The sequence below is a fragment of the Leptonychotes weddellii genome, chromosome 8 (genome assembly GCF_054177405.1).
Source record: "Leptonychotes weddellii isolate Sample4059 chromosome 8, ASM5417740v2, whole genome shotgun sequence".
Classification (NCBI taxonomy): Eukaryota; Metazoa; Chordata; class Mammalia; order Carnivora; family Phocidae; genus Leptonychotes; species Leptonychotes weddellii.
This window is the reverse complement of record NC_138376.1, coordinates 61,691,100-61,703,246: the sequence shown is the minus strand read 5'-3', so window position 1 is coordinate 61,703,246 and position 12,147 is coordinate 61,691,100. Positions and strand designations below refer to the sequence as shown.

Here is a 12,147-nt window from a genome sequence, read left to right as displayed (position 1 = left end):
ATAATCAAATTAGATTGTAAAAATCAGTTAAGGACTCACCTGCCTTAAATAAATGGAAAACTCAAATTCTTCTCAGAGTCTTGGAATTTGTTACTGAAAGATTCAAAAAAAAATTTTTCATTTGAATACGTTAGTGAAACAAAATCAAGAAGATCCTTCCCCTTCCCTCAGAGTTGATGCTAGTTCTCATCTAATCTCCTTTCATGTAATTTGCAGGAAAATGCGGATAGCCTCGCACATGCAGTGAGCCTGGCAGTATTTCAGCTGGCTGGAGGAGTTGGAGAAACACCCCAACCAGGTTTCTGAAGACAATTTTTTATGTTCATGAGAAACTGGATTTTTAAAAAGTTTTTTTACAAAATAGTACTGCCATTATGGTGACAGGTTCAAACACATTTGTAATCAAAACGTTTACAGTGCATCTTACTAGACTGCTTCTAGAACAGATTGTTTTTCTTGAACACTACCATAAGTAATTGTTTAGAAGTAGGTAAGCCTTATTCTTGTTAAATTTAGTTTTTAAAAAGCGAAACTTACCGAATTTCAGTCTCACTAATGTAAAGTACCTGGGCTTCGCTATGTGATTCAGTCATTAACTTTCTAATACATGCAGGGAAAATTCATGAGGGCTGCTGGAAAAGTAAACCTTATTATCAGCTCCTTGGAGTGTCTTTTCCATCGCCATTACCTAGGCATGCTTGCTGTTTTGCAGGATTCACCATTGTTGATACGAATGGGGGGGGTGGAAAAGACTTTATACAATTTTTTTAGAATGATTCTTAAATGACTTACCTCTTTGATGAACATCACCAGGAATTTAGAGGTGTGAGATGGAGACTGTGCATCTCTACTCCATATGGAGGTTGAGATGCTCATGCTACATTTAGGAGGATGCATGGCCCGGGCTCCAGTTATTCTATACTCCTCTTAGTGAAGGCATGTGGGAGAAAACTAATGGTCATACCTTACCACGCCTCCGACAGAAAAGTGACGCCATTCTGATACTAGAATGTGGTAATAGAAGATCCCAACAAATCTAAATTAAACAAAGCCTGAAACCAATAGCAAAAAATGTGCATTGTGTATTTTGCAGGTTTAAGACAATTCAGGACAGTAAAACAATGGACTATAGATGTATATATAGATCTCTCTCAGGCACCATAATCAATATGAGCCAACAATATTTAAACTTGATTCAGGCCACATTCAGACATTTTTGCTCTTATTTACAAATATTTAAATTAAATACAACCTGAAATGTGTTTTGTTACATACAAAAAAGAAAAAAAGAAACTATACAACTCAGAGCAATGTTTTAGTTTTAAATAATTACATTTACATCTAGTTAAATGGACCACTTGTAATGCCTCAAGTTTTTATCACCCCTTCCAGAAAATCTTTTTCTACCATCTCTTCTATTTTTTGCCTGGCTTTGCTGGAAAATGGTTTGTGGTTTTCCAGTTTCATGTCCTTGTTAGGGAAGGTGTTTGAGTAGAGGATGGGGCTCCCTGAGTGTCCTGCACACCGGCTGGTGACTTTGCTGTTGAAGACTTGGCTGAGCACATTGAAGAACGGCAGGAGCTGCTCGATACTGCGCACGGCGCAGATGGTGAGCAGCAAGTGCCCGGGCTCCCAACCCAACGTTCTCCCTGAGTTGTCTTCCTCCGGATTCTTCTGTAGAAAACACAAGGGGTTGTTATACAGATGAATACAGTCCATGAGAACATTTCAAAGGGTATAAACATCAGCAACAGTTAACAAATACAAATGATGACATTAAGCCTCCATTCCAGACTTGATTAAACTCCTGCTTCTAACTGAAGCCTCTTCGTGCCAGTTATGAAGTGTGGGTAGAAGGGTCCAATGCTGTAGTTACATTTTCCAACTGGAATGCGTAAGTACGCTTCTTAGCGGAATTGGTTTTGGAGAGGGAGAGTCAAATATTAACAGTTTATGTTGTGCTTTGCATATACTCAAAAAGCTCCCAGATTTCTGGACTCCCGCTAAGGTGACCCAGGACTAAGTCACAAAGTAACCACAGAAGAAGGTTAGGAAGAGACAGCAGCCTTCTCCACATCACCACTAGTAAATCAGGTAGTTCCCGTCTAGCCAAATGGCTTAAGCTTGCCACAGTGTGGTAGCAGGCTTCCAAGTGAATAACTCAGTACGAGAGAAAGGAAAGGAGCACTCAGCAGAGACACTGCCATCTGCTTCTTGTGTTAAACAACACGGGGAGGAAAGCTGGACCTGGGGTCAAAATAACGGGGTGGGTGTCACGGCTCTATATTTACTCCCTGGGGGACATCGTTGGGCAAGATACAAAAAGGTTCCTCACTTTTAAAAAGTGGGGAAACAATCTATTTTCCAGCAGAGAAGTCAAACGAGAATGTAGGTGAAAACTGTCAACTAAATGTAAATGCAATTAAAATAATTTGTGTACCAAGAGGCTGGTTTAAGAAGCCAACTAGATTATATAAAGATGTAGACATCAGTCTATCTAGGGAAAGTTACGAGAGAACTGGAGATGTCTGAGTTTGGGCAGAATCACAGATATAAAAACACAGAGTGGAGAGAATGAAAACAGACATGGACTGGATAGAAAATGGGAAAAAAAATCATCAAGGGGGACTTAAAAAGCAGAACTACTACAATCTGTCCTATTGGTTAACAAATGGAGTTTGCCTTCTCAGATCAGATGTTTCTTTCACTGTTAATCTACTTTTTAGTAACACTAGTTTCCTAGTGGAGAAAGCAGATGCAAAATCCAGCTTGTCATGTGTGATCACAAGCTTTGTTTATTTAAAAATGAAATCCTCAGAAAGGAAAATAGATTTAAGTTAAAACAGGAGCAAACAAAAAAAGATCATCCAGTTCTTTAGAGCCAGAAAAAAAGAAAAAAACAGTAATTCTTTAACCTCCAATCTAAAATACAGGATATAAAAAACCTCTTCCTTTTGCTTAACTAGAACACTAGCTTTAATGACAGTCCTGGGACCGACTTTCCCATCACTGACTACCATTCGGTGGCTGACCATACCACCTTTCCAGTCCCCTAAATTAAACTGCAATCCAAAAGTAATTAAAGGGTAAAGAGATGAACTTATCCTGAGGGAAAAGGCATAATATGCTTGAACCCTCCATACAACTAGTTTCCAAATGTAACTGAGGTGTAATCTTTTGTTTATATTCCTGCCAAGATGTACCTGTAAGAGAGGGACTTTTACTACTAAGCTCTTGACTGATACAGAGTGCCCTTGTTTTGGTGTTCTGCTCTTCATCAGAACTGTAACACCTCCTCAATAATAAATAAAAAGTCAGACATGTTTCCATAAAAATGATTTCTCCTTTCACTTCACCAGTCTACACTTGAAGACAGACTTCCTTCCTCTTTACCTCTCTTGTATTTGTTGAGATCCAGACCTGGGTTTGTGTCTCAGTATTTGGTCCAGATGTGGCAACTTTTGCTGCCACATCACAAGCATCAAAAAGCCACCCTCACCTGATGCTTGGCCATCTCCAATCCCTCCAAAATCACTGTCTTAAAGTCCTCCTCGTCCTGTGGAAGGAAAGAGGAGAACTCATAGCCTTTGTTCCAATGACAAGTATGCTTGGCCATGAAGACCTTGTTTAAAGTGTAGAAAATGCTTTCTAATCAAAACTGTTTTCTTATTCTGGGGGACACGTTTTCAGCAAAAGGCTGTCTTGTTTATCCCTTAGATACAGAGAGGGGTCTTATAGAAACGTTCAATACTAATGAGATGTAGGGATGACAGAAAGTGCATGTGGCTGGGGTCATATACATCATCACATGGCTTCTGGATTTATCATCATGATTATTTTTTCAAACCCTGTAATATCAAAGTGAGAAGTACTCAAGTCCTATCCTAAACTCTGGATCCAACTTTCATCTTCGTCTCTGCCCTTTCACTTAGTCCCTAAAGAATTTTAAAATCAAGTCCCTCAGATCCTTAAAGCACAACCTCCTCTTTAATCACTTTCTTCCATCCCATTGTTTGTGGAATGTGGGTTAGTTTAGGGGTGGCTGCCTGATTAGGGGACCCCAGAAGACTGGAAAATTTCTGAGCACTCAAAGCACATACTGCAAACCCCAAAAGCACATCCCCAAACTTTACATTTTTGAAAAGAATAAAAAAATTAAAAAATTTTGTGTTGTTTTATTTTTTGTAAGTAATCTCTACACCCAATGTGGGGCTTGAACTCATGACCCCAAGATCAAGGGTTGGATGCGTGACCAACGGAGTCAGCCAGGTGTCCCTGAAAATTTTTTAATGTTAAAAAAAGACAAAAGATTTGGAATAAAGGCTCACTGATGAGCATGCCAAATTCACTGTTCTCTGGGGCAAAGATCTCTAGCCTGATGCATACTGAAAGATATAAAGTACGTAAAACAGGCTATAAATACACTTTACAAATTTTGTCTTATACTTAAAAAGAATGCAATACCTTTGCCCTTTTCCGAAGAAGTTTTGCTAGTCGAACCACATAAGGTTTAAATTCTCGTTGGTGTATGCCCTGCCTTCTGACTTCCAAACCGGAGTCATCTGAGGCTTCTGGAATAAAGGCCCATCGGTACCTACGTATAGAAGAATTTCAACACTGCTAAGACAAGATGTGCCATGTAAGACGAGGCCACATGAGTGCAGTGGAAAGATCATGACCCCGTCACTCAAACAGATTCCAGTGGCAGCTGTGCCGCTTGCAGCCCCGTCACCCAGGGCAGGATTCTTCATCTGACCCTTTTCTTCCCCATGAAATAAAGATACTATTAACTACCTCACAGGGTTGTAAACAGTAAATAAGCAAAGTGTTCATTTTTGGTCAGGAGCATAAAGCAAGTAATTGAAATGATTCCATCCTCATTTGTTAATGGGCAAAATCTCTACCATGTACTTGGCCAGGTGATCCCACACACACAAGGAGGCAAAGAAATAAAAAAATTAAGTAGGACTTCTTTCATACCTCCCTTGTATTTTTGTTTTTATTTTCGTCTTCAGTAAGTGAAATTAATATCTGACTATGGGAAAAGTTCAAACAGTATAAAAGGACATAGTAAAGAAAAGTGGTCTGTCTCCCTCTCACCACAGGATCCATTAATAGCACGTTTCCTGTGTGTCCACCCAGGGTTCGTGAATAGGGCACATCTGCCCACAACCATCCTTTTTTTTTTTTTTTTAAAGATTTTATTTATTTATTTGAGAGAGAGAGAATGAGAGACAGAGAGCATGAGAGGGAGGAGGGTCAGAGGGAGAAGCAGACTCCCCGCCGAGCAGGGAGCCCGATGCGGGACTCGATCCAGGGACTCCGGGATCATGACCTGAGCCGAAGGCAGTCGCTTAACCAACTGAGCCACCCAGGTGCCCCCATCCTCCTTTTTAATGAAGTTAAAAAAAGCATGACTATTGCTTGTTCTGATTTAATTAGATATCTTGGAGATAATATCCTATAAAAACCCCATTCTCTTTAACAACTACACAGAACTCCAGTGTTGGAATGAACTGAATTAACCCGTCCTAGATTGTCCCATTTCTTGCTATTACAAATAATGCCACAATGGCTACCCTCACGTAATGCTGACTTTTGTACACGTCTGACAGTATAGCGATAGGGTAAGTTCTTGGAAACAATTATTGGCTTAAAGTGTATCTTGAATTTTGGTAAATACAACTTCCTTGGAGAATTACTGGACGGTATCTGTGTATGCTTGCAACTAGAATAATGCTTCTCTTAAGGTTACAGAGAAATATACTTTTAGATCTTTACCATTATGATGGTTATTTGTAAGTGGAACTTCTCTTATGAGTATGGCTTTTCCAGTGTTTACAGGTCATTTCTTTTCTATGAACCATTTGTTAACTGTCAATGGCTCATTTTCCTACTGGGTTACTGATTTTTACATATTAAGCAAGTTCACAAATATCTTTCCCCAACTCATTGCTGCCTTTTCCACTTCATGGTAGTTTTTGGTCACACAGAAACCTTTAAGATTTTTTATGGTTATTAAATATCTTTAACTTCTGAAATATATATCATGTGTAGAAAGATATTACTCTTTCAAGATTAAATTCTCCATGTCATCTTCTACTACTTTATAGATTTTTAAAAAAACAGTAGTTTAAAAAAAATTAGTACTTTTTTTTTTTTTTAGTATTACAGCCTGTTTCATCCCTTTTCTTTAGTAAGGCTGTCCTAACAAGTAAACAGGATGAACTCATTTTGGTTCTGATCACGGAAGCCAAAAATCAGTACCATGAGCATGACTACTTAATGTTCTTCCTAGAGCCCCGAAGACTATAGTTCTATCACTTTTGTGACGATAAGCCTCCTAAATGAATTCTGGCCACTCTTTCCGACAATTCTGCTTAGGGTCCCTTTCTGAATTTCTTCAGGAGTAACATCAGTTTAAAGATATGTGACTCCTCAAATTTATTAAGAAGTAGGTGTACTTTTCAAATGGAAGAAAAAAAGGAACTAGAAATAATCTATAAAGAATTTCTAGTTCTTACCATTAAATTTAGTGAAAAGTAAGCTTGTGAAACAGCACTTTTTAGAGACTTAAGCATGTCCAGTATAGAAAGCAGATTCCGGTAGCTTACTCTTTATCCTACTGATAACTCCATTCCAGAAGAAAAATAAAACACATTATATATAAAAACATATTTAATCATATGGATAAATTCTCAAGTTATCTTAGCTACATTTGATAAAACAATCTTACATAGTTTGCCTATTAAAAAATTTAAATATGAAAAGCCATAATGAAAGATTTTTGAACACTTATGAGAATTTACTTCTATTAAGTTTCTCCCTAGTCCCCTCTGCTATCATCTCTCCAATTCAGTTCACTATCATCTGAAATGAAAGCCTCCTTGATTCCAGGCTTGCCCATCTCCAGTCCTCTGTCCAAACTATGCAGCCAAAGTAAAACTCCTAAAACGCAAGTCTGGTAACATCACTTCATTCCTTATTATGATTCAGTGGGTTCCCGCTGTCCTTAGGTTCAAGTCAAATGCTCTAATACAGCTCACAAGGCCTTACATTATTCAGCCCCTTTCCAGCCTCTTCTCACAACATTCTGCTCCTACAATATTGATTCCTCAGCATTTCACACAAACCAGGTCCATTCCAACCCCCCAGACTCCACGTGTTGTCCCCCTTGTTCTTCACCATGTCAGGATAAATCTGCACTGGGGCCTAAAGCTAGGAGGGGTTCTCTGCTGTATGACCTCAATAGCCTCCTGCATGTCAGCTATCAGAACACCCAGCATGCATTCAACTGGACTGGAAGCTGCTGAGTCACATATCCCACTGCCTCACATACGGTAGGTATTCAATTTGTTAACTAAATGCTGTTAATTTATCCACAGCAACCATTTACTTCCAGTTAACTGTTGCACTCCCCCCAAAATATTTCAACTTACACAAAAAACTTTTAAATTAGTCCTAGATGTCAGTTACCAAAGCAAATGCATTTTCAAAAATACCCATTTAAGATCCTTGCTTTTACTTACATCTGAAACTGAGGAAGATTTTCGGAGGGCAATGCCAGAGCCAAATCCAAAAATTTGCAAGCAGAGAGATAGAGGTTTAACCACCGCTGGCTGTTATATGAAGTAGAAAAGCCATTACCTCCTGTGTAGGTTGTCTCCAGACCAGCCACAGAGGGGCCTGAAGTCCTGTAAGCAGCAGACAGTGATGTCAGCAGTTGCACCCATTTCCTAACAGGTGATTCCCAAAGTGCCAGCTAACAGTTCTCATTCCGGTACGTGTACCAGTAACTGCTGAGCAAGGTCATGACTAAATTAATTTTGCTCTTTTCCAATAAAAGCTTCCCCTCCCCCCCCTTCCCCACCCTTTTTTAGGCGGGGTGAGAGAGTGAGCAGAGGAGGGGCAGAGGGAGAGGCAAAGAGAATCTCAAGCGGCCTCCAAGCCCAGTGCAGACCCCAATGTGGGGCTCGATCTCAGGACCTTGAGATCGTGACCTGAGCCAAAATGAAGAGTCGGGGGCTTAACTGACTGAGCCACACAGGTGCCCCTAAAAAGTTCACTTATGTTGAAAATGTAAAAATAGTACAGAATAACTTAAGTTACACTCAAGAAATAGAAAAATACAAGCTGTAAAACCAACAGACCTCCCTATTACTCGATGTCTCTCTGTAAAGATTGGGGGGGAGGTCTTTCTATAAAAAGTTATTAGGACTGGTGAATTTTTTTTTTTTTTTAAATAGACCTAGCCCTGAAGAATAAAATATATTCAAGACACATGGTGTTAAAGGAAACTTTTCAATTTATAAACTTACTTGTACAAAAGTTCCTACATATATAAAAAACTATTTAGTCATATTAGTACATTACCTGTACTAAAAAGAATAAAGTGTAGTACACTGAGATCATGCTGGAAGATCTGGATATACGGATACGTTATTTACAGGTTACCTGACATGATAGGTTTTGCTGATGTTTCAGGGACAACATATGACCTACCAAAACCAACATGGCTCAGGAGCTGAAATAATATTGCTTTAAACTAAATTTGTCTCGAAGACAAAGGCCATGCGTGTTGACAGTTTAGTCTAAAATGGTTAAGGAATAAATGACACTATATTATATCCAAATATGATCATTTGGATCAATTATATCCAAATAACAGATGAATATACAAAGTATTCATATAAAACAGTATCTATACTCTCCTAGTTGTAACATTCTGGATGACTTTAGGATACTGAACACTGACAAGAAAATATGGAAATGTATTACATATTACCGTGAAATATCTTCGTCAGCGGTGAGTTCCTGCTCCATCAGTAAAAATACCTGTACCTGAAGACCATGAAATTCATGTTAAATATTTAAACTTGACATTTAATGTTTCTTTCAAGTTCTCTTTAGGATATATTTTCATTAAACCAAAAATAAATTTTAGGGTCTGATCAAATTAAACCATACCTAGTTTCTGAAAGTTAAACTGCAAAGTTAGCACAGAGCCTTCCTAATAACTTGACTGACCTGGGATGAAGCCAGGCTTTTGTCTGGTGATGATGGAACATGGTTACAGTTACTTTAAAAAAATATTAACGCCAATGTCTTTGTGAGGATTATAAAGGCTTGGGTTTTCGGAGTTACAGATTCACTTCCCTTTCTTTACTCATGTCCTCTTCCCCAGCTCCCCAAATCACTCAGGTGAGGGTGATGGTATGGTCCAGGGAGGAGAACGGATGGGTGTGGTGGGACTCAGGAAGGCTGACTGTTTGGGAGATTACAAAATCTATGAAAGTCTCCGTAAAGGAAGCTTAGCTCGGGTAAGTGCTGCCCTTCCAGAGTGAGCACATGCCTCATGGCAGCTAACCCAGCGAAGCCAGCTCGCAGCCCTCCAGGGGCACCGCTACAGCAGCCTGCAACCAGGCCTGGAAGCCATGACCAAAAATTTGGTGTTCTTGAAGAGAAGACATGAAACCAGATCAGACGAAGTAACGATTTCCAAGGAAGTTTCAGCTGTGTGGAGATGGAATCTGACTAGTTTTACCATTTTCTTTCTTTCTTTTTTTTTTTTTAAAGATTTTATTCATTTCTTTGACAGAGAGAGAGAGAGAGAGAAAGCACAAGCAGGCAGAGAGGCAGGCAGAGGGAGAGGGAGAAGAAGGTTCTCCACCGAGCAGGGAGCCCGACGTGGGGCTTGATCCCAGGATTCCGGGATCACGACCCGAGCCGAAGGCAGCCGCTCAACCGACTGAGCCACCCAGGCGCCCCTAGTTTTACCATTTTCAACTGTGAAAATTGTCAGTAACAAGCTTATTAACGAGAGTTCGGTTCTTTTCCAAGATTAATTTTTATCCAGTAAGCCTGTTGATGCTAATCACACTGTTTTAACCTCAGGATTAAAATTAACTCACAAGTTCTGTAATCATGGTAGGCCAGAGTGAGGTAAGATGTTGTGGAGACATTCTTAAAAGTAACACTCTGAAAAACAGGAATACTTGCGAGTGAAGAGTTGGCACCTGGGGCAAACGGAGACTCTCAACCAATCTCTCTGAAAGACATGCAGTGTATTTTCAATAGGTTAATAGTGACGATCATTTTCATGTAAGCTTTTCCATATAAGCTAGCCTACTACTTCTCGAACTATCTGGTGAAGGATCAATTTAAAAAATAAATTTCCAAACTGTTGCAGATTGTTACTTTAATAAAATACAATAAAAATGAATTACTAGAAAAAAGTCAAAGGAAGATATAAAATACAGATGCCATTTTATTAGATTCAACAGATTCTGCCAAATTTTCATAAGTAAGTTTAAAATGCTTACTCTAAATTTCTGTACTTATCATGGACGGGATAATAGCCTGGTACTGGTCCAGAGACCACACTTTTGAGTAGCACTGATTTGGTCAGCTTTAAAAATAAAACCACATGATAAATAGTGTGCAATGTTGCCTATCAGACACTCGGTAGAAAGGGTTAGGAAAGACGCAGCCATTTATCTTCCGAGAGAAATGATCTCACTAAAGAGACGACAACTGTCCTTCCCAGCCCAGTCCCTAATGGTGGCTGTTGAAGCTGGTGGCTGCATACGTGCACGAACCTCGGTATGGAACAATTCTGCCCCAGGCCAAGTTCATCTAAACCCATTTGGGAAAGCTGATAATCAAAAACCTTATGCAATCCCCCATACAAACGACAGATCTCAAATGTTACTTCTGGCCAAAATGTCTCTGCTCTGCCTATATTTTAGTTCTCCTTAAACAGCCCCTTATCCACAATAAAAAAAAATCCCACTAACATGTCTCCCCGCAGCAAAATAGTCTTATGCCTCATCTTTAAACATGAATTCTTTAGGAAACTCAAACCAAACAAAAAATAGAGACCATATTTAGGCAAATACTATAAATTCAGTGCTTGATGTTTTTTTTACATGCTGGTGATGGTAATTTTTGTTGATTCTGCAGAACAGATTTCTGTTTCTACAACATTCTCCATCCACCTACACTTGGTATATTTCACCCCAACTTATAGCTTAAGGAAAGTGTTTCCTAAGGAACAAAAAAACATAGTTTGGAAGACAGAGAAAATAGGTTTTCACTATTTACCTTGTATATCTGGAAGATATTTCTGGTACTGGTCAATTTCACTGCTAAAAATAGCAAATGCTAATCTTTTGAGAAGCATGGCTCTCTGCTCTAGCTCCACATCTCGGTTTGCAAAGAGGTTAAGGGAACTGCTCTGAGCCACAGCTACACGAGCTGAAAGAGGAACGCAAGCGAGAGGTTGTGATACACTCCTGCAGTCATATGCAAAAAGATTATTCTGTCATCTGTTTTTAAAAATGGCTAGACACCCTGTGACTTCCAAGGGTGGGAGGAGCTTGGGGTAGGGGATTCCCGGCTCTTCTCTGAGGCAGAAGGGCTGGTAAACAGACCCAGCACAGGGGAGCAATTGTGAATGTGGAGAGAGAGGAAGATTTAGAAAATTCCAAACACCAACAATGGCATTTTATAAAACCCTTTCACATTTCATGCCATCTGCCTAACGCCTCATTGCTTTAAAAATAATATCTGGCCTGCCCTTTGTAATTTTTGTTCCCTGCATGGAATGCTTTGCCCTTAGGCCTTCCCAGGGTTGGCTTCTTTAGTTTCACCTCACCTGTCAGCTCTTTAGGTGTTACTTAAAATCTATCATATCACCCTACTTTCTTCACAACTATTGACTCCCTGAAATAATCTTATTTATTTGATTAAGGTTAGCATAATGGCCTGGCCCATTTTTGTCTTTTAATAAATATTTGTTGAACAGATGAATTTGAACCTTAAAACAACCCTGTGATGATCAGAGGACGGAGAATATGCTGCCCCTTTTCCAGATGGGAAACTACAGCTTTTGTTCAAGAACTTACACGAAATCATCAGACTTACCCTGCTTTAGTGCTAGTCATTAGTTTAGTAACTTTATACTTAAAAAAAACAAAACAAAAAACAACCCCAGGGCACCTGGCTGGCTCAGTCGGAAGAGCTTGTGACTCCTGATCTCAGGATGGTGAGTTCGAGCCCCATGTTGGATGCAGAGATTACTTAAAATAAATAAATAAAATTAAAAAAAAACAAGAAAACCCTTTTTTCAGATGAAATACTATAGGA

The 12,147-nt window shown here is 39.3% G+C and overlaps 2 protein-coding genes across 4 annotated transcripts in view; one reads left to right on the top strand and one right to left on the bottom strand.

The window, feature by feature from the left end:
- Positions 1-660, top strand: part of PGM3 (phosphoglucomutase 3) — a 71,093-nt gene extending 70,433 nt beyond the window's left edge. For all 3 annotated transcript variants that reach the window (XM_081828596.1, XM_006733808.3, XM_031028692.2), the window contains one exon: positions 217-660. In XM_081828596.1, the coding sequence (XP_081684722.1) occupies positions 217-306 (90 nt within the window). In that variant the 3' untranslated portion in view covers positions 307-660. The remainder of the gene's footprint in view (positions 1-216) is intronic.
- Positions 661-1,058: 398 nt separating this feature from the next.
- DOP1A (DOP1 leucine zipper like protein A) overlaps positions 1,059-12,147 on the bottom strand; it is a 97,369-nt gene continuing 86,280 nt past the window's right edge. The window contains exons 28-34 of the mRNA XM_081829358.1: positions 11,104-11,256; positions 9,912-10,048; positions 8,786-8,841; positions 7,530-7,694; positions 4,465-4,594; positions 3,500-3,556; positions 1,059-1,674 (exon numbers count right to left, since the gene is read on the bottom strand). Of these exons, the coding sequence (XP_081685484.1) occupies positions 1,369-1,674; positions 3,500-3,556; positions 4,465-4,594; positions 7,530-7,694; positions 8,786-8,841; positions 9,912-10,048; positions 11,104-11,256 (1,004 nt within the window). The 3' untranslated portion in view covers positions 1,059-1,368. The remainder of the gene's footprint in view (positions 1,675-3,499; positions 3,557-4,464; positions 4,595-7,529; positions 7,695-8,785; positions 8,842-9,911; positions 10,049-11,103; positions 11,257-12,147) is intronic.